General features: G+C 32.6%; 1 protein-coding gene across 1 annotated transcript in view; it reads right to left on the minus strand.

The window, feature by feature from the left end:
* LOC136832337 (muscle M-line assembly protein unc-89-like) overlaps positions 1 to 24,279 on the minus strand; it is a 502,631-nt gene that overhangs the window by 34,475 nt on the left and 443,877 nt on the right. Inside the window, 14 exon segments of the mRNA XM_067093248.1 lie at positions 4,128 to 4,269; positions 5,943 to 6,158; positions 7,665 to 7,789; positions 9,058 to 9,181; positions 10,000 to 10,117; positions 12,064 to 12,169; positions 12,765 to 12,903; positions 16,161 to 16,320; positions 16,758 to 16,932; positions 18,031 to 18,144; positions 18,985 to 19,222; positions 19,775 to 20,104; positions 21,973 to 22,093; positions 23,125 to 23,358. Of these exon segments, the coding sequence (XP_066949349.1) occupies positions 4,128 to 4,269; positions 5,943 to 6,158; positions 7,665 to 7,789; positions 9,058 to 9,181; positions 10,000 to 10,117; positions 12,064 to 12,169; positions 12,765 to 12,903; positions 16,161 to 16,320; positions 16,758 to 16,932; positions 18,031 to 18,144; positions 18,985 to 19,222; positions 19,775 to 20,104; positions 21,973 to 22,093; positions 23,125 to 23,358 (2,342 nt within the window).

A 24,279-nucleotide genomic window follows, 5' to 3' on the forward strand; every position in this document is an offset into this window, starting at 1 on the left:
ACTTGAATATGCTATGGATTTGAAATATAAATAATGTTTAACATCACAAAACCCACGGGAGAATATAACTTCAATATGTTATGGATTTAAAATGTAAATAATGTTTAACATCACAAAACCCACGAGAGAACGTAACTTGAATATGTTATGGGTTTAAAATGTAAATAATGTTTAACATCACAAAACCCACGGGAGAATATATCTTGAATACGTTATGGATTTAAAATGTAAATAATGTTTAACATCACAAACCCCACGAGAGAATGTAACTTGAATATGTTACGGATTTAAATATGATTAATGTTTAACATCACAAAACCCACGAAAGAATGTAGGAGGAAATTACTGATATATCAATAAGAACGGGAGAGAGATGTCATTTCCTCATCAACCAATCAGATAATTGAGACATAATTCAGACGAAGATAATTCAGCAAGCCTTTCGGGGAGTGTTTACCTGGTCATTTGGCCAGGTAGACTGATTAACATTTCGGTAACATCTGGTTATACAACGGAACATGAGAGAAATTTAACTTCCACAGTAAACAAAAGGGAGTTTGGTGTGACGGAATACAATCACATGGATTGAAAGACGCGATAAAATACATATATATATATATATATATATATATATATAAGATTCCAGGCGAAGTTACATATGAAGGCATACAGCACAAAACACATCAAAAGGCCATAATTTATTTATGAGATGTTTCGCACATGTACTATGTGCATCTTCAATTGAAAATATAACAAATTTCGTGAAAATTTACAAAAACTATTTTAAAGATAAAAGTTAAAAGAAAAAATATTTACAAAAATTTAAATTAATAAAACTTGAAAAGGTATACAGTAAAAGAAACCATGCTGAACAAACCATTCAAAGGAGGAGGAAGAACGAATGACCAAGACCTGACCCCACCCTGCGACTTCATTATGCTAGATAAAGAGGAGAAGCGGAAACGTTGGAGTTCAAAGACGGAACAAGCCGTTTGATGTATACTCAAGGGTGGTTAGAGTAATCACTATATTGTTCCAATAATAGAGTGTTTTTGTTTATTTCGATTTTACATATGGAGGCATGGTTCTTTATATTAGAAAATTCTGGTTTTACTCAGTTTCTGACCCGTTCTAAAACTGATCCCAATCACCTGCAGTAACCTACGGCAAGATCCAACATAGATACCGGGACATCCCGGGCACTTGAATTTATAAATAACGTTAGATCTCATGAAGGTCTGCAGTTTGTCCTTGTAACCAAAAGAATACACCGATCTTGGAGTGGATTGATTGGGATCAATTGTATCTTAAGGCAGCAAATTCCTGTTCAATTATTTGTTTAAGTTTGGCTGAAAACTTGTTGTCAAAATAAGAATTGTTGCATATATATTTTCTTTAAGACATTATAAGGGTGACGGATTAGAGAAGTGTTGTGACAGTAGTCTGTTAATGACTTTAAATTTTCAGGATAGGAAAAAATAAAATCTCAATGAAGATTAACTCTCATCTTTCGTTATTCTTCGAGCTGGTCTCTTTTTCATATTGAGATTTTATTTTTAGTCAAATTTTTCTTACAGAACTCCTATCCTGAAAATTTGGTTTTTAAAGTCATTAACAGACTACTGTCACAACACTTCTAATCCGTCACCTCTTATAATGTCTTAAAGAAAATATATATGCAACAATTCCGTTTATTTTTGACAACAAGTTTTCAGCCAAACTTAAACAAATAATTGAACAGGAATTTGGCTGCCTTAAGATACAATTGATCCCAATCAATCCACTCAAGATCGGTCATTTTTGGTTACAAGGGACAAACTGCAGACCTTCAAGATCTAACGTTATTTATAAATTCATGCCCGGGATGTCCCGGTATCTATGTTGGATCTTGCCGTAGGTTACTAGGTGAGATATTGTAGCCAATGTTTTAGAACGGGTCAGAAACTGAGTAAAACCAGAATTTTCTAATATAAAGAACCATGCCCTCCATATGTAAAATCGAAATAAATAAAACATTTCTCTATTATTGGTGGAACAAGCCACAGTGATTACCTAACCACCCTTGAGTCCTTATACATCAAAACGGCTTGTTCCGTCTTTGAACTCTAACGTTTCCGCTTCTCCTTATCTAGCATAACTGAAGTCGCAGGGGGGTCAGGTCTTGGTCATTGAATGGTTTGTTCAGCACTGGCTCTTTTACTGTATACAAGTTTTATTAATTTAAATTTTTGTAAATATTTTTTTCCTTTTAACTTTATCTTTAAAATAGTTTTTGTAAATTTTCACGAAATTTGTTATATTTGGTAGATTGAAGATGCACATAGTACATGTGCGAAACGTCTCAAATAAATTATGGCCTTTTGATGTGTTTTAGTGGACCCTGCTTGTATGCCTATATATATATATATATATATATATATATATATATATATATATATATATATATATATATATATATATATATATATATATATATATATATATATATATATATATATATATATATATATATATATATATATATATATATATATATATATATATATATATATATATATATATATATATATATATATATATATATTATATATATATATATATATATATATATATATATATATATATATATATATATATATATATATATATATATATATATGTGTGTGTGTGTGTGTGTATATATATATGTTTGTATATATATATATATATATATATATATATATATATATATATATATATATATATGTGTGTGTGTGTGTGTGTGTGTGTATATATATACATACATATATACATATATATATATATATATATATATATATATGTGTGTGTGTGTGTGTGTGTATATATATACATACATATATACATATATATATATATATATATATATATATATATATATATATATATATATACACATATATATATATATTCTTCATAAGTAAGAGATATACTATGACAGCAAGGGACTCAAATGTAACCATCCAAAAACATTAAAAAAAAGTAATAGAAAAATAATGTGCTCTGCAATGAAAAAAATCCCTAAAATTTGTCCATAATAAAGTAAACTAATCTTTGATATGTATCATTAGCATCCATGATGGATTTGGGTGTGAAGATCCATAAAATCAGAGTGGCTGAAATACATACATACTTCCCACTGACTGTTAGAAAAATCCTAAACGATTTTATCTCTAACTGCTAAAATGCTTTTTTGTCCTCTTTTAGCGTTTAACTGAAGTTAACCGGAACATGCATCAAAGGACGAGCTTTTTATATTAAATTTTATTAAGAAAGACTCTCCTTGGATTAGGTTTTTACCCATTTTTTATAAGAACCTGTCTAGAGAGAGTTTTTTTATCATTCTATTTGTGTCTATGGTATTTCTCTGGAACATTTCTCATAGAGCAATTTTTTTTTGTACAAAACACGCCAGAATTTGAAATCAAGTGTAAGTTTTTCTTACTTTTGACTAGATTCCGCAATAGCATTCCTCAAACTGACAAGCTTATTTTTGTTCTAACCTACAGAGCTTCAAAAGAACAGCATCTACAGGACATTTTTTTTTTAGAATTAAACCACAAGTCCATCCGAGAATTTTTCCTTTTAACTATCACTGGAACATTCAACTCAAGCCAAGTTTTTTTCCAGAAGTATTCACCAAAAACACTCATTAAAAGTACAAGTTTTTTACAAAGAAATATTGATCAAAATTGCGACAAAGTTTTTTTTACAAACATTCATCAATAAGACAAGTTTTACCCACAAAACATTCACCAAAAGGACAACAGTTTTTTTTTTTTTTTTCAACAAAAAAACATTCACCAAATAGACAAGTTTTTTCACAAAAACATTTATCAGAACAACAACAAGCTTTGTTTTTTCACAAAAACATTCACCAAAAGAACAAGAAATTCAATTTTTCCACAAAAACGTTCATCAAAAAGACAGTTTTTACGTAAACATTCATCAGAATATTTGTTTTTAAACATTCACCAGGATGAAAAGTTTTTTTCGTAAACATTTATCAGAACGATTTTTTTTTTTTTGGTAAACACTCATCAAAAAGACATTTCTATATTATCTCTAACCTACTTTGACCTCCGGGGTCAGGTCACGCCCTTACTTACTTTGTAATCGTAGTCGTGCTCCTTGACACTCATGGCGTAAGCTGGTGACCTCGATGTCGCCACCTTCATGTAGGAGCGCAGACGGCAAGGGAAGTCCACGTCACGGAGTTGCAAAAGGTATGTGTCTGGACCCATCTGGTAGCTATGGTGAGTAAAGGCATTAAGAAGGAAATTCGTAAATTCGTGAAGCCAGATGAGAATTACATTGACAGCTAAACGGAAAAGGATGTCATTCATTTCGTAAATATATTACTACATAAGCGAGCTAGTGGAAAAACAGTCACTTAGTCCCTCAAGGAAATTATTCACGAAGGCAATGACACAGTTAAATGGATAATGATGTCAGTAATTCCGTACATGAATTAATATAATAGATAATTAGAGGTGAAAAAAGTCACTTACTTCCTAAAACGAATTATTCATGAAGACAACAATGCATAATAATATAATAAAAACATTTTAACAATGACATATTTTTCATATTTAGGAAACGATTTATTTAACGAACATAAAATTTTATTAAAAGCTCACAAACTCTTCATGCAGAAGTAATCGCTTAACAAAGGTAACAAGGAACAATCTTTGCCAAATATTTGACAAGCAATAAAAGTGAAGGCTTGAACTTAATGATCATCATCATGAACAAACAAAATCTGACTTAAAAGGATCACTTTCATAATTACCATGTAAAAGATATTACGACAGACAAATTCAGTATACAGTTGAATACTAATCAGTTACAAAAGTTCTCAAGACTGGCATATAGGTTTAAAACCACTGGAACAGAATTATAAAATACATAAAAAGTCCTTTCGTGTATTATGCACACATCCTCAGAAAATGTTAAAACAAAATGCCCAGTATTTAGTCTTGTGTATGACTCATTGTTTAAGTCGTTTTACGACTTATAGAAGTGAATGTGTTTCTTACAGTAAAAACTTTTAAGAAATATCACAGATTCAAATGGAACTGAGGTAGGATGTTTATTAGAGATTATTGAATTCAGTTAGAGGTCTTATTCATTGCTTATTAAATGTCTAGCCTTTCCAAACAAGATCTTTAATTTACTTTTCGAGCTAATATTAATAATCACTATTTCTTTAATTATTATTTTTATTATTATAACCACATTCCACGAACAATTTAGCTATGATATTGATGGCAACACTTTTTGAAACCAATCTCTTCGTGGGGAAATGGTACAAAACTAGAAATAAAAACGATGAATGATGATGAATTATGATGATAATTTTTGCGTGGGAAAATTTGTAGGGATAGAAAAAACGAATGAATGATTATGAATTATGATGCTAATTTCTGTGTGGGGAAAATTTGTAAGGATAGAAAAAAAGAGGATGAATTATGATGATAATTTCTGTGTGGGGAAAATTTGTAGGGCTAGAAAAAATTATGATAAATGATGAATCATGATGATAATTTCTGTGGGGGGAAAACTTGTAGGGCTAGAAAAAATGATGAATGATAATGAATTATGATGATAATTTGTGTGGGGAATACTTGTAGGGCTAGAAAAAATTATGACAATGATGAATTATGATGTTAATTTCTGTGTGGGGAAAACTTGTAGATGACAAATGACAAATTATGATGATAATTTCTGTGTGGGGAAAACCTGTAGGGATAAAAAAATGGATAAATTATGATGATAGTTTCTGTGGGAAAAATCTGTAGGGCAAGAAAAAATGATGACAAATGATGAATTACGATGACAATTTCTGTGTGGGGAAAACTTGTAGGGCTAGAAAAAATGCTGAATGATAATGAATTATGATGAGGAAGTCGCCACCCACTTACTTGCTTTCATTCTTGATAACGTCGAGTTCATAAGAATAGTCCCTGTGCATGATATCATATTCGTCAGTCTTCTCGGGAAGAACCTCCCTTTCGGGAGATTCGGGGGGCGTGTACACCTCGTCAGGGGGATAGACCATCTTGCTGGGGTGGGTGAAGCAGGAGGACAAGGGGCGCCTGCGGAACCATCTCCTGCAGGAGGCGTTGCCGTACCATTCCCTGTAAAAAAAGGAGGGGAGAGAAGGACTTTGAGTCTCTGAGAGAGGCGTCTCTTGTTATAGTGGGGATTCAACTTGTCCGGTTCTCCTAAGTGTCAGTTATCATTTCTTATGGGAATTCTTGTAATTATTCTTTATTATCATATTCTTTCCACTTATTCTCATCAGAGTTCCTTTATCCTCATATTCTTCAGTTACCACCATATTGTTTCTAACATTTTCATTAGAATATCTCTATTCTTATATTCTTTTATTATTACTATATTTGTCAAACATTTTTACAAGAATGTCTCTGTTCTGTTATTCTTTGGTTATCACCATATTCTTGCTAACATTTTCATGAGGATGTCTTTATTCTAAAATTCTCTGCTTACTATATTCTCTCTAACATATTTTAACTAGAACTTCTATGCTATCAAAGACATCAAATTAGAATGTCCTCAGAAAACAGTTATATATAAAGGCCTTTAACAATTATGCTTTTCATTTAGAAAATACTTATTCCTTTTTTGTACTTTATCAGCATTTTCTCTGTCGCTTTTAAATATTATTAATTAAAAAATTAATTATTAATTCAATTTGGGTAACAATTTCATTACAAATGTTCATAAAATCTAATCAAATATGCAATTCAGATCCCTTCTCATTACCCTCCCCCCACTCTCTCTCTCCCTCTCTCTCGTTACATAATTAAAAAACGTTTTTGTGCTTTTTATAAAAGGAAGTAAATACAGGAATCATTCTATGAAAGATTCCACAGCCCTTGACATCAACATTGCTCTTTGTTTACAATCACGAGTAACTCAGAGAGCTGAATATTTATGAAATCTTTTAATTAATACAGGATTGCGAGGTCTTTGAATTAAATCAGAGCTATGAGACTGATTCAATTACATTATTATAATGTATATCATTGATAAAACAAAATGAAATTCTGGTGATGAAAATAACAGTGTTACTTAGCATCTGTTTTTTTTAGACTTACAAGTTTACGTACTTGTAATTAAAAAGGTTGATTCGTAACTGATGCATTTTCAAAAGAGAGAGAGAGAGAGAGAGAGAGAGAGAGAGAGAGAGAGAGAGAGAGAGAGAGAGAGAGAGAGAGAGAGAGAGAAATAGTTCATGAAACCATCCCCTAAAATGAAAATGTACAATTAAGTATTCTGATGCATCAGTAATATTCTTCCTGAGAGAGAGAGAGAGAGAGAGAGAGAGAGAGAGAGAGAGAGAGAGAGAGAGAGAGAGAGAGAGAGAGAGAGAGAATAGCTCAAGCATACCGTCCCCTGAAATAAAAAAAAAAACAAAGCCAGTTCCAGTCACAAACTCTAAAGCAATACCAAGACCTGAAGTACAGATTTGAAAAGGACAAAACTGATCAGGGAGGAGACAAAACAAAACTTTTTAATATAAATAAATAAATAAACGAATAAATAAATAAATAAATAAATAAAAAATTAAAGAAGACGAAATGGGCAGAGAAAGAGGGATACTAGACACTGTGCTTTACCTGAACTTGGCGTAGTAACTTCTGAGCCTGTCTGTGCTGATCTTGGTTTGTACTTTAGGCTCAGCAAGGGCCATTTGCATCCATGGATGAAGCAAGGCTTTCTTAACATCCATACGTACATCAGCCTAAGGGATTAATATAAAGGATTAGTATCATCTGCCTACAATGAGACCTTTGTAACTGAAAGGCAGAGTGATAAGATAAATGTTTATTATATTTGAATAACAGAATAAATTTGGATAACTGCACAAGGGATGAACACATGATTCATACTAAGACTTCTTTATACAGGTTTTGCGACATCCGCTTTTAACTGGAAGGGTTTGTGTGAAGTAAAATAGGATGGAATGATTAATGCGCATATGATTTGAATAACAGAACAAATTTGGATATCTCTGCACAGGCTTTGAAGCATCTGCTTTTAACTAGAAGGTTTTGTGACTGGAAATAGAGTGATACGATGAATGTGCATGTAATTTGAATAACAATAAATCTGGATAACTCTACACGCGATTCGTACCAAGAGTTCTTTGTACATATTTTGGGCCAGGATACTGCTGTGACTGTGATGAGATGAATCAGATTACATAATGAAAATAAAAGAATAATGTTGATTATGTAAGCAAAACAAAATACTGTGAATGAAATTGAATTTAATATTTCATCAAATAATATTCACGAAAAGTTCATCAAGACCATAGAATGACTTGCTCAAAATGTCCAACTCACAACTAAAAGAAAAACTGTTGAGAACAGTTTGAACTTAATATATAAAGCCGAAGAACAGGAAAACTTGTCTGCTGTTGGAAAGGAAAATCAAAAGGACGAGCAATATTTACTCTAATATCTCTCCATCAATCACCCGTTGGAATATCTCATTCAAAAGGACGGCATTCGGAATCGAGGTAATTACCTGCCTCCTTGAAAACCAGCCTGGAATAGTTCCATTAATATCTAAAGAATATGAGAAAAATTTTTTCACTCAAGGGGATTCGGAATAATTACGCAAAGAAATAGCAAATAAGAAAACAGTACGACGAAGACTAGTAGGAATGCTCAGAAAATCGTGGAAAATTGGAAAAGACGAAGAAATTGACCAGATGGGAATTGCAAAAGGTTCTCAAAACTGAAGGCAACAGAAAGAATTCATTTAACGGTACACCTAAAAAGGGGGAACCTGATTATGATAATGATGATGATGATGATGATAATGGTGAAGAGGTTAGGTATAACAGTACAGATAATGAAAATCATACATCAAGTATCTGACTGACTTAATGTAGGCTCCTTCCATTGAATCTTTATAACTTCTACAATGCTGGACATCTTATGGAGACAACAGCTGATTTCTAACTGAAGGAGAAGTAGGATACAGTTGAAATGACCCACTAACCTTATAGATGAGGAGCTTGGCAATGAAGTCCTTGGCCTCGTTAGATACGTGGGAGAAGGCTTCCATATCAAATGTCAACTCGCCCTTCTGAACTCTAGTCAAGGTCTCGCGGTCATTCTCTCCTCTGGAAAAGGGAAAATAAAGTCAAAATAGATCATGCAAGTATTATCATCAATGCTAGTGTACCTGTATGAAGGAAAAGGACGTCAATCTTCAGATGATAATTTGCGATTTCAACGAACTTCGCTAATAATACATTTACTATGTGATTCACGAGGGTGCGATAGTGAAACGTGGGTTTCAGTGTCCGTAGACTTCCTGACTTAGGACCACATATTATACTGGTGAAAATATCAAAATCCTGCAGTTCATTTCTTAAATCCTAGAGTTCATTCTTTATTCAGAAAAAGTCTAGTTCATAATTTTAAAGACAAACTTTAAAAATTTAAAGAGTAATATGTCATAACCTTAGCTTTTTTAGTTAACTTCCCAATTTTTTTTTAGCAAGTAAATATCTACAAATTTGTTTTATATAGTCCTATATTAAAACTGAATGGTCTTTCAGGTTTGCTCCATATGGAAGTTTCTTTAATAATAATAATAATAATAATAATAATAATAATAATAATAATAATAATAATAATAATCGTGACTCACTATTATTCACTCATTCCAAGTCCAGATACTACCCCTACATTATACAGACAATTAACCCCAACACTCACACTCCACTTTCGTTAACGCAGGCTGACTCAACTTTACTTTCATGTAATCAGCCTTTTGTTTTCGTAAGCAATCTTGTATTTCAAAACATTTAACACCCCCTCCCACTCCCCCTCCCTTTCCCTTTCCCTAAAAGCCCAGTCCACTTTCTACTAACGGACACCTAAATAAATAGAACTTAGCGAGTAAACAGAGACAGAATAGATTTTAATATATTACCTGAAGGGAGATGTTCCCGACAGGAGGAGGTATGTGATGACGCCCACAGCCCACATGTCAGCTGCGTAGGTCACGCCCTCTCCCTTGGCGACCTCAGGGGCCACGAATTCGGGCATTCCTGGGCACAGAAATAAATATTATTATTTTTTTTATTTACTGATGATAAAACTCGGTGGTTTTCATTTGGCTTCCTGCTTCATAAATTAGTATTAAGTGTCGTCTATGTGATACACTAATCTTTAAGATCAAATGGGCGTTACAGTTATGACACAGGTAATCTTGGGAAGCCCTATTAATTCTCATGGAGGATACAGAAAGTGTTGCATGACAGTTATTATGAAAGCATTATATAAAAATTTATATGATTCTGATCTATTTTAAAAATATATTATTATTTAATGCGATTATACTTATAATATATATATATATATATATATATATATATATATATATATATATATATATATATATATATATATATATATATATATATATATATATATATATAAAACGTATATAATATATACATATATATATATATATATATATATATATATATATATATATATATATATATATATATATATATATATAACTGGTTATGTTGTCGATTCTAGAAAACTTCAATTTAAGGAGGAACAGGATAGCCAGAAGACGTGGTAAAATTCAGACATTATTATTTCTTAGAAAATTAACAGAGGCACAGCCGAGCTTTCGGGAATGCGTAACTTTTCCCATCATCAGGTCACTTATCTATGGAATTACATAAAAAAAAAGTAAGAAAACTATACCGATTGACTAAATCTAAAAGTATTAAAACAGTTATATATAATTGACAAAACTTTAAAATACATAATAATATAAAGTAAAAGGAACATAAAAACCTAAGTTAACAAAGCAATAAGAAATCACGTACCAAACAGAAATCGTCAAATAAAATCACTGAGAAAATAGATACTGAGAGAGAGAAAAAAAAACAATGAATATTCAAAATGATAAAAAAATGATAATGTAGTACAAAATACTGAGAACCTACTGTTCATGTCGTAGTTAAATGACAACTGAGCGAGTTAGAAGACTGCAAATGGAAGAGGGTGAAATGGTGTGAGGAAAAAACTAAAAAGAAAAAAGCAAACTATGCAATGAACAATGGAACAGAGATGGTTTGGCTATTGAGTGTTGGTGATTGTTGTTTAATATGGAGGGACTCTAAAAGGGAAGTGAATGGCTATTTTTGTTTGTCCGAGTATTTGAAAATCACTGTAATGTATGTGATGGTGGCAAGATATAGCATGAAGTCTAATGGCACTATTTTCTTTTTTGCTTAAAGTTTTGTCAATCATATATAACTGTTTTAATACTTTTAGATTTAGTCAATCGTATAGTTTTCTTTTACTGTTTCTTTTTATGTAATTCCATAGATAAGTGACCCTGATGATGGGAAAAGTTACGTGTTCCCCGAAAGCTCGGCTGTGCCTCTGTTAATTTCTAAGAAATAATAATGTCTGGAATTTTACCACGTCTTCTGGCTATCCTGTTCCTGTTCCTCCTATATATATATATATATATATATATATATATATATATATATATATATATATATATTTATATATATATATATATATATATATATATATATATATAATATATTTATATATATATTACAGTTTTATGCATTATTTTAAGAAAATTAATGTGAATCTGAAATTTTTTGTCAACACACCAATATTATTTGATGCATTAATATATATATAATATATATATATATATATATATATATATATATATATATATATATATATATATATATATATATATATATATATTGTTTTTAACATATACATTTTTTTAAAAGATTTTTTATAAGAAAACTCCTTAAAAGAATATATCCTAAAAGGATATATATACACACACACACACACACACACATATATATATATATATATATATATATATATATATATATATATATATATATATATACATAAGTGGAAGAGAGAGAGAGAAAGAGAGATAGAGAGAGAATGTAAGTTTATTAATCTTTATGTTAGCACTAAACCTCACCATAATCCAAAGGCTGGACTTTGTTAATGCGGATCTGTCTTGCAAGGGAAAGATCTCCGATCTTAATTTCACGACCGTTTGGACGGGTCAGAAGGATATCTCCAATCTGTTGGTGAGAATGAAGATATTAAGATAATAAGATAAGTCTCAAGAAACATTTAAATATCTTTTTTACCTACTGGACAACAGTCACTGCTTACTTTAAATCCAGGGTTTCATGGCACTGTGTTCGATAAAGTTCAATTGAGTTTTGTAATATCTTTCAACATGATAAGATAATAATATAAGATAATTCTCAAGAAATATTAACATATCTCTTTGTATCTAATGGCCAAAACTCACTGCTTACTTAATAATAATAATAATAATAATAATAATAATAATAATAATAATAATAATAATCAATGTCCAGATCTGAGTGAAGACAACAAAATTTGTATATTCTCTCTGAGGCAGCACAAAAGGCAATCGATCTAATAATAAAGAAGACTTATTTTCATTTTAATAATAATAATAATAATAATAATAATAATAATAATAATAATAATAATAATAATAATAATAATAATAATAATAATAATAATAAAATAATAATAATAATAATAATAATAAAAGTACCTCTACAAATCCCCAAATGAAGTAGGTACTTCACTGACACTTAATGAGCCAGGACTAATATACACAAACCCATCCCAACTTACATTCAGTCCAAGATGGGCGATGCATCTGTCATGCATGTATTCCAACGCATTAAGGACCTGTCTGATGTAACAGCAGACCTCGTACTCCGTCAGGTACTGCTGCTGCGTTAGGGCATAGAGCAAGTCACCTCCGCCACACCTGGGAAGAATCTGGTTAAGGAAAGTCACTGGTAAAGAAAGTCATTGGTAAGAAAAGTCACTGGAAAAGAAAGTCATTGGTAAGAAAAGTCACTGGAGGGATGTATTAAAATTTCGGAGGATAATGATGGAAGGCATTTAAGTTGTTTCAAGAAATTATGCAATGTCAGCAACTTTTTGATATTTTTATTTTTTTTTATTTTTGTTCTTTCGTGTGTTATTTATTTATTTATTTATTTATCTATCTATCTATCTATCTATCTATCTATCTATCTATCTATCTATCTATCTATCTATCTATCTATCTATCTATCTATCTATCTATCTATTTATTTATTTTGCCAAATAAGCATTCTCTTTGTTTTTCGTACAATTATTTTTGGCCTCATGACCATTCTCTTGATAAGAATTATATTTAAATATTATCCTAGAGTGAATATTATTCTAAAGTGAATCTTTTGGTTTATTTTCACTGTTTTTCTATGATTATTCTTAAACTAATAACCATTCTGTTGACAGGAATTGTGCCCTAATATTATTATTCTACAGTAAAAAACTGTGATTTGCTCTAATTGATTTTCATATACTTATTTTTTTATAAATAACCATTCTCTTGATAGGAGTCGTGTGCTCTAATATAATTCTAAAATTAATGTGGCTCGGGACTTTGTGCTAATTTGCATGCTGTGTACTCCATGAATGTTTATTCAAAACAACAATTATATATTGTTGACAAAACTTGAAAACTGGAAAAGACTTTCGACCACAAAAATGATCTTTTCATTGGCGTTCAAGCTCCAAAATAACAATATGAATTCTAAGTGTTATTTTCTATCTTGAACACTCATGAGAAACAATTCTGGTGTTCGAAAATCTTCGTTTTCAGTTTTAACATTTTTTCAGTATTACAGTTTATTTTATAAGACAGTGGCTTTTTAATGGACAACAATTTAATCACGACACTTTGAATGTTTTTTTTACAGTTCCATGAATATTATTTCCAAGTGAAACACCATTCCATGTCGTCCACATTTCCTCTAGAGTGAAAGAGAGCGGCACTGAGAAAGAAATCACTCTTCTATGCCCACAGAGTTTGGAATATAAAATTCAGGCTAAAGGCCGTGCACTGGAACCTATGTGGTCATTCTACACTAAAAGGGAAATTGAGAGTAAAAAGGTTTGAAACGTGTAATAGGAGGAAAACCTGGCAGTTGTACAATGAAACATTGTTAGGAGAGGGTTGAGGAAAGTAAGATGGGAGAAAGAGAATATAAAAGAAGGTAGAGTTAAAGGAATGAAAGGGGTTGCAGTTAGAGGCCGAAGGGACGCTGCAAAGAACCATGTGAGGTACACTGACAACACTACCTCCCTCTCGGGGGCCAAGCCTTTGAAACCCAGAGCATCTACTACATCTGGACGAGGTCCCTTTATCGCGGTAATTAAGTTAATTCTGCTTCGAAAGGTTAGCCACTTACGGGACATAGTTAATGACTTTTCTCAAAATGAAATTATTTAAGTTGCCAGTAATTGGATTGAAGGGTTCTAGGACGCATTTTGAAGCCATTGAGAGGAAGGTAGGATTCAGAGTATTCAAGGACACTTGTGTCCCTGGAGTTTCTTCGGATTTCCTTTGTAGGATTTTCTTAAAATGAAAAAGGCATTGTTATATATCAAATAAAAGCAATATCCATTGACAAACTAAAGGTCGGTTTTTTGTTACATGTGGTCTTATACTAAACATGTTCTTAATTAGCTTCATTAACAGAATATTCAAAATCTTACCATCATTATTCCTACCTGACTACTTAATCCTCACTGTAATAGCCTCTCACTGTCATTATAACCATAATGGCCTCCATATCTGCCTCTTAATTAAGATTGAGGGTTTTATTCCAAATGGGGCAATCTCTAATCTACATAACCATATCTCGGTATGCTTGCAATTTCACAAAAAAGAAATAAGCCTAAGATTTCCATGAACAGTCCTTATTTAACTGCTCCAGGCTTCTCTGTCCTACTATAAAAAACTTAAAATAAAAAATGCAGATTACTATAATGTATTTGATATCAGTAAAATCCGGTTATAGATTTACTTGAATATTGGAGAATGTTTTGGAAGGACATGTAACCTAATTTCCATTCATCATTCCTCTCACTTCTATATTTTTTAATTAGTTACTTTCTACCTATACTTATCTACTTGCATCATTACAATTCATTTCAAGGACAGATACATTCTGCAATATTTCTAGCACTGATTCATTATACAATAATGGATTCAAATGTCATCTATTTTTTCAGGAGCACTTTGTAACGTCAACTGAAATGCTCAGAGGGAAATAGATATTCAATTTGCCAGTAGACTCGAGCCAAAATTAAGGATTTCTTCCGTAATTTGAATATTGAGTCACTGGGCTCCGTTCTCTAAAGGATTCCTGGGTCTTAAAGGATATCAGTTTCCTATGATTTAGAGTACGATCCACCTAAAAGTAAGGGTTGTAAAATTCTGTTACTGAATCTAAAAAGTGTTATGAGGACTACAGGAGGTTTAGGATTGCAGGTGCTATTAAAGCCTGAGTATTTTCACAGGTGGTTATATGCATAGGTTAGGTTAATGCAAAATTACTTCAGCTCAGGTTTTTGGCATTAAAAATTATAGTAGCTGTAATTGTTCTATGTTAAAAATACACACACACTTTATATATATATATATATATATATATATATATATATATATATATATATATATATGTGTGTGTGTATATATATATACATATATATATATATATATATATATATATATATATATATATATATATATATATATATATATATATATATATATATATATATATATATATATATATATATATATATATATATATATATATATATATATATATATATATGTATATATATATATATATATATATATATATATATAACCTGTCTTTAATATATATGTATATGAATGCATACAAACGAATGCAAACCATGCAAAAGAACATATGTGAACAATGTGACTGTATATCAGTACCCAATCCATATGCCTAAATATCATACTCTAAGCCCAGCATAAAAACATACATGCTGACCTCAGCAAATATACCCAATATCTCTTTCACAAAACCACAATCCCTTTATATCTGCACATCAACTGACGTTGGCATTAACTTTCACTGACAGAGAGATGCCACAAGCTGCCAAAATACCCCTCCAAATACCCCTCCCAAAATATAAATCATCACAAAAGGATACATTTCAGTAACGAGGACCATGTTCCTGGGTCCCTCGTAGGCGTCGTAGAGCCTGACGATGTGTTTGCAGGTGTTGATGAGATTCATCATTTCCAGTTCCATGTGCATCCAGACCTTCAACTTGTCTTTGCCCCACATGGACTTGGCGGCGAAGTTGCGACCTGGAAAGGGAAGAAGAACAATCAAGAAGAAGAAGAAGAGTTAAGGAAAGGAAGAGGAAGAGGAAGAAAAAAAAGAAGAAATAAGAAGAATATGAGCTAGGGATTTGGAAATGGTGACGGGATAGTATCTGGAATGAAGCGCATGTGTTTGAAGAGAGAGAGAGAGAGAGAGAGAGAGAGAGAGAGAGAGAGACAGAGAGAGAGACAGAGAGAGAGAGAGAGACTATCTCTTTAGCTCATGATACCCAAAGACTTTTAATGTGAATAAATAATCCTTACCTTATTTGATTAGCTACTGATAACTAAAGATTTTTAAATGTAGATAAATACTTATATATATCAATTTTCTTATCTCATATGATTAGCTACTGATTCCTAAAGAATCTAAAATGTAAATATATAGTTATATATTTATAGCAAAAGCGTCTCAGGCCTACCAGTATGATGTTCAACGCAGTGGTAGGTGACACCCTGAGTGCCACGTCCCAGCTCATCGCCGATGTCGTAGTGGTCTTCCAGAGTGCCACGGCGGGAGTTGATGCCAACCTGCCTGGCACCACCTGGGCCGTACCAGAAGAAGCCGAGGTCATCCTCTTCTACGTGCACCATACACTATTTGAGGAAAATAAATTGATAGTGATAATGATTTATAATTTAGGTATATCATTATTATTATTGCTAACAGGTTCACAATTTCGTGAAAAACAATCTGTGTAATAAAAATCCACAATTATATAGTAAATATATTACACATTTTACATAGCAATATATTTACTGTATAATTGTGGATTTTTACTACACATGTTATTATTATTATTATTATTATTTATTATTATTATTCAGAAGATAAACCCTATTTGCATGGAACAAGCCCACCACAGGGGCCACTGACTTGAAATTCAAACTTCCAAAGAATATGGTGGTCATTAGGAAGTAAAAGAAGGTAAAGGGAAATACAGAAAGAAGGGATCTCACTTATTAATCAGAAAAAATAAATTCAAAGTATAGAGCCAAACACTGTGGCACTTTCAGATAGTGAAAAGAGGGAGTTGGAGTGGTTGGACAGCAAACTGGACGAAAGGAAGTGGGAATGGAAGTAGAGTAAAAATCTAAAGTGGGTGCAGTATTGATACTGACTTATGGAAATTTGGGTATAGAGCCAAGCACTGTGGCACTTTCAGATAGTAAAAAGGGGGAGTTGTTGGAGTGGCTGGACAGCAAATTGTAATGAAAGAAAGTGGGAAAGGAGGTCAAGTAAAAAGCTACAAAGTGGGTGCAGCTAAGGGCCGAGGGGGCACTGTAAATAACTTTCAGTAATGCCTACAGTGTACCATGTGAAGTGCACTGACGGCATTACCCCCTACTGGAAAAAAATTGAACTGTCACTTGAAACTTGAGATTGGTTATAAACTCCCTTTACTCTTCATTTGAATAAACAATGATACAATATTTAATGTCGTTATGATATCGCCAACAATTGCATTAATGACAGAGGAAAAATAAAAAAAAACGGTACTATCACTTGAAACACTAGTTATAAACATCTTTTATTCTTAATGTGAATAAACAATAATGCAGTTGTTAATGTTATGATATTGCAGTAATAATAACTGCATTGATGATAACGGCCAATGCCCGGTGCTAGAGCAAATAATAATCAATAAAGCGACATTAGCTCTGTGGCAATACAACAATAATTGCTTTACTCACCGATGAGTGTACATTTCCAGCTACATTAGCGGCTGAGATGGAGTACAGTCCTGAATCCTTGACCTGTGCGCCGGTGATGTTCAGGATGTAGGTGTCAGGCTCAGCATAAGATGGCTGCAAAATGTAAATTTGAAGATGAGAATTTGTAATAATATTTCTGTTTTAATCAATTCTTCAAAGGGGCAAATCTGGATTCTTCAGAAGATTATGCCAGAACTGTAAGAATTATTAGTGATATTCTTGTTTTTAATAAATTCTTCAAAATGTCCACTTGTTGATTATGCAGAAAGTTAAGCCAGGACTGTACAAATTATTGATAATATTCCAGTTTTAATAAATTATTCAAAATGTCCACTCTTGGATTCTTCAGAAAGCTAAGCCAGGACTGTAAGGATTATCGAAAATTTTGCTGTTTTATTAAGCTCTTCAAATGGTCAACTCTTGAGCCCTTTAGAAATTTATGCCAGGTTTGAAAGAGAAAAAGAGGCCTGGTGTGGAAATTAGGATTCTGGCCAATCAACAAAGGTGACCCTCAGAAGTGAGGTAAGGTCCTTTTACACTGGCAGGAAAAGAACAGCAGGCCTGGTGTGGACGTTAGGAATTTACTCAATCAACAAAGAAGACCCTCTGAGGTATGGTCCTTTTACGCTGTCAGTTTTAATGAGTAATATAATGCCATAAGAAGGAATAGTCTGATTGATTTTATAACTAAGTCTTCTACAGTAAAGAGGCATTAAAAAAATTAAAATACCAAGGTATTAAGGAATCGAAAGGAAATAAACACATTGATCTAAAAGCACTGAGACAGATACTTCCGGAAAGTGTCTTATAAAATATTACACACGATACTAAAATGATAAGATAGGAATATATTCTTTGGACATAACATAAGTGTACTGTGAAATGCTTCATACAGGAACAAGACTCAAGAACCCTTTGCTAGAGGAAACTCACCCTAAATCTGAATCCAGTGGTGATTGGCTCCCAGTCTCTGTACCATCTGACCTGGCACGGAGGGAACCCTGAGATCCTGCACATGATCTTGCCGGAGGTATTGGCCTTCAAGTGGAGCTCCTCCAGGGGCTGCATGATCCTTGGGTAGTCTGCCAGGTCGAGACGGATGCGCTGCTTGGACTGGCCGTGTTCGTTCCTGACCCAGCATTCGTAAACACCGATGTCTTCTTCAATCATTCTGTGTGGGAGTTTTGAGCAAAAGTTTTAGCATTTTAAGGAAGGTACAAAAGTTGAGTTTTTAGCAATGGGCAGAGCGTTTCTTGAAGTTAGATTAAAAACAGAATCTTCGAAGTACAGAGAGTTAAGAAAGCTACAAAGGTTAACTTTCCAGCAACAAGTAAAGCTATGATTTATTCTAAACAAAAGCTCGAGTGATTAAACCAAAGAGAGAGAGAGAGAGAGAGAGAGAGAGAGAGAGAGATTTAACATTCTAAGAAAGATACAAAGGTTGACATTCCAGCAATAATTAAAGCTATGTTTTACTCTGAGAGAGAGAGAGAGAGAGAGAGAGAGAGAGAGAGAGAGAGAGAGAGAGAGAGAGAGAGAGAGAGAGAGAGAGAGTTTTAGCAGTTTAAAAAAGCTACAAATGTTGAATTTTTAGCAATAAGTAAAGCTGTTTCATTCCATATAAGAGCTCAAGTGATTAAACCAGAGAGAGAGAGAGAGAGAGAGAGAGAGAGAGAGAGAGAGAGAGAGAGAGAGAGAGAGAGAGGACCTCCTCTAATCTCACCTTTCAATGAAGAGACAGATTTCGCCAGTGGCTTCCTGAGTGTACGTGAACCTAGTCTTAGCTCCCACTTCCAAGGGCTTGCCATCCTTAGTGAAATGAAGCTTGGGTGTTGGGTATCCATAGGCATACCACTTGATGGAAGCATTGAAGCCCTTCAGGCCGTACTGGGTATCGTGGTCCAGCTTCAGGAACCTCGGGGCAGCGTAGTAGTTGCCCTTGTAGTCACGGCTGATCCTGAAGCCTTCGGGAACGTATGGGCCATCTCCCTTGTACTCGTAGTGTGGGTCCATCTTGGGCTCGTAGCTGATTGGTGGCAGGTCCAGTTTGTACCTGTCAGTGAAAATGTAAATTTATAGATTATTTTTCTTCCTTTATCAAACAAATTCATTCAAATATAGACGCAAACGACAAAAGAGAATGGGGAATGTTAGCGACTAACAACAAAAAATAGGAATATCTTATTTGAGATCCTCTTTCTTCATTTTATTTGATTTTCGTTGTTTTTATTTGCCATTTGCACTTTATTTATTTGTCTTTCCTATTATATTTATTCGCCTTTCCCATGTAATCTATTAATGAATTTAATCCCTGCTTTATATTGGTCAAATGACTCTACTCTTTGTTGTCAGTTGCCAGCCTTCAACTGACAACAAAGAATAAGATTATGAAACACAATATAAAGCAGTTTGTTAGTTCATTGAAAAAAGGCATGGATAAGGAATTAAATAAAAAATAAAATGAAAGTTAATACAATAAAAATATAAAGCAGTTTGTTAGTTCATTTAAAAATGCATGGAAAAGGCAAATGAAAAAAATATGAAATAAAACAGAATAAAGAAAGACAATATGAAATAAAATAAAACAAACAAAGAGAAGCTAAAATAACTGACTGATCATCCGAAGGACAGAATTCCTGGAACATAATTTCTTTGTTCAAGAAATGATGGATACAAAAGTTGGAATAAAATAAGTTCTTTTGATACAGGCGACATTTCTGTCAAGTCGAAGAGCTCATTAATTTTTCCTTTACTGAAGCTTTTTTCCATTATTGTTTTTTTTTATTTGGAGCTTTGATTCTATGTTATTCTGAAGAAATCAAAAGAGGCTATTAACAAGTTCGGAGAGAACAATAATATTGTCGTCGTGTGAAAGGATTTCGTCAAACAGAAACAGTCTCGAAAATACGAAAAGTAATCTGAAAATAATGAAGAACTGAAAGATTATGTATTTTTAAGGCTTCTGGACTCAGAAATAAGAATATGTGAATAGGAAGAAGTAAAGAATTGAATAAAAAAAAGTCACAGAATACAATTAAAATCTGACGAAAATCAGAACATTGAAATCAGCGATGCCAATAAGAATCTGGGATTAGGAGAAAGTAAAGAATTAAATTAAAAAACCTCAGAGAATATAATTAGAATCTAAAAATGATAGGAAATTGCGATATATTGTTTTTTAAGGTTTTAGGACTCGCTTAGTCAAAAGAAATTATAAAAGTTTTGAAATGAGTGATGCAAATAAGAATCTGAGATAAAAAGGAAGTAAAGAAATAAAAAACTTCAGAGATTACAATTATAATCTGAAAAAAATTGAAATATATTGCTTTTTAAGTTTCTAAACTCAGCTATGTTATATGAAACGATAAATGTGTAAAAATGAGTGACGCAAATACGAATTTTTGAACAGGAAGAGGTAAAGAATTAAATAAAAATCAAATCAAAGAATACTACGTAAAAGACTCTGAAAATGACAAGAAACTGAAATATATTGTTTTTTTCTTATTTTCTACACTCAGCTATGTCAAATGGAAAGATAAGAATGTAAAAATGAGTGAAGTTAATAAACATTTATGGTTAGGAGTAAGCAAAGAATTAAATCATACAACGTCAGTTTTGTTTAATCTGCCACACAGAAAAGTTCTGCTGTATAGCAACAAACCATGACGCTAGAGAACAAAAAAAAAAAAAACGCACGAGGCAATTGCATTGCACCATCAGGAATGTTCCAGATATATCTGAGAGCAGATATAACATCGCCAAATCCCTAGAGATAAGAACAGCGCTGTACAGCAACAAACTTAGACGCTGGATAAAAACACACTAGGGAATTGCACTGCACCACGTTCAGGAATGCTCTAGGTATATCTGAGAGCAGATATAACATCGCCAAATCCCCGGAGATAAGTAAAGAGGACTTACCTGAAGCTGGTGACGTATGGAGACGGCTCAGAGACGCCGTATTTGTTCTCGACCCTCACTCTGAAGCGGTAGTCGCTCTTGGAATTCAGATTTGTCACGTCGACGCTGCAGCCTCGTATGCCTGGGTAAACGGACAGGAGAGAAGAGAGAAAATAGAATGAGAGACGAGAGAATAGACAAGGAGGAGAATTAGAATACACGTTGCTCTGTTCTCTCGTTTTGTTCCTTTCGTGCGAGAGATAAAAGACAAAATACGAGGCGCTTGTTAAAAAGACTGCGATCTGGGGTTTGCGTTTGGAATGGGTGCTGGTGTCGATATTTGTCTGTCGAGTCTTTCACTCGATGTCTTTGTAGAATCGAAGGTTTATGCATATCAACTGGTTGATTAAGACATACATGTTATACACACAGGCAGGTAGACAGATAGGCACACACAAATGTATCTTTGTGTGTGTGTGTATGTATGTATCTGACGTGAGTCAGAAATTTATTTCTGTTCCACACGTGATTGTGTATTGATTACATATATATATATATATATATATATATATATGACTATATCGGGATATACCCATCTTTCAGGTGGAAGGCATGCTATCCATATATACAAGCAGTTAGCTTGCCCAGGTAATGTGTGTGTGTGTGGTTCCAACTATTTATACTTGTATATGGATAATCACATGCATTCCACCACAAAGATACACATGTGTGTGTGCAGAAATATCTGTTCTACCTGATTGTGTGTTTTATTATATATATATATATATATATATATATATATATATATATATATATATATATATATATATATATATATATATATACATATATATATATATATTATTATATATAATCATATACATATATACACACAAAGTATATGTATATATGCCTATGTATATATGTGTATATATATATATATATATATATATATATACATATATATATATATATATATATATATATATATATATATATATATATATATATATATATATATATTATAATCTCATAGGACATACAGAATCATCAACCGACCATTTCGCTTCCGACGTAGCAGACCCCACCTATTTCCCCCGAAAATAAAAGGGGGATGGGAGGGGGATGACCTTAAATAAACTAAAAGATTCAAAAACAGAATGCCCTCCTCACCTGTCCTGTAGGTGAACCATTCACCCTCGGGGCACTCCATGATTTCTAGCTGGTAGGTGACGGGTGTGCAAGGGGGCGTGGGCAAGTATGGCATCCAGGAGACCGTGGCACGCCTCTCGGAGAGGGCACTGATCATGGGCTTGTCCGGCAAGGGCATTGGCACGCCCGAACGGCGGACTCGGTCGAAGCCCATGTACTCGTCTCCTACGGGCCTCTTCATCTTGCTCGTCAGTGCTGGAAGTAAATAAAGAAAGGAACGAATAATTAATGAATAAGTCAATAGATTACTGAATATATAAATAAATAGAATAATAAATTAATAAATAGTTAATAAATAAATAAATAAATAAATAAATAAATTAATTAATTAATTAATCAATTAATTAATTAATTAATTAAAAGTCTCCTCTTCTTGCTCGTCATGGCTAGAAGTAAATAAATAAAGGAATAAACGAATAAATAACTAAATAAATCAAGAGATTAATAAAAAAAACAATTAAATAGATTAATAAATACATAGATTAATAAACAGATAAATTGATTAATTAATTAATCGATTACTTAACAGATAAGTAAATAAATAAAAAGTAAATAAATAATATACAAAAAAATAGAATAATAAATAAATAAATAAATAAATTAACAGATTGAGAAATAAATAAATCAAATAGAATAACATATAAATAAACAAATAAAAGAGACTAGCAAATAGATAAATATTTTGATCAATTAATAAATAAAGGAGACGTAGTACAAGGATCTAAAAGTGGTGCTTGGATAAAACTCCACCGTTGCACTAAGGGGTAACAGTTAGAGGTGTTGGACAGCAAGACTGAAGAGTGAAAGAGGGAATGGAGGTAAAGTAAAAGGCTAAAACGTGGGTGCAGCCTAGTGGCCGATTGGACATTGCAAAACACGCTTTTGTAATGCCTACAGTGCGCCACGTGAGGTATGCTGACGGCACTAACCCCCTTGGGGAAAAAATAAATGAATGCTAATAAAATTACGGGAATGAAAGGCGTAAAAAACCTGAATTATTCGTTATTAAAAAACTGTAATGATTACGCTCATATCTGTACAAAGGTGGTTCAATATTTTTTTCCGTCAGAGTTACTGGAATATTTATATCCGACAGGACACTGGGATAAAGTTCAT

Source organism: Macrobrachium rosenbergii, chromosome 49, assembly GCF_040412425.1.
Source record: "Macrobrachium rosenbergii isolate ZJJX-2024 chromosome 49, ASM4041242v1, whole genome shotgun sequence".
Classification (NCBI taxonomy): Eukaryota; Metazoa; Arthropoda; class Malacostraca; order Decapoda; family Palaemonidae; genus Macrobrachium; species Macrobrachium rosenbergii.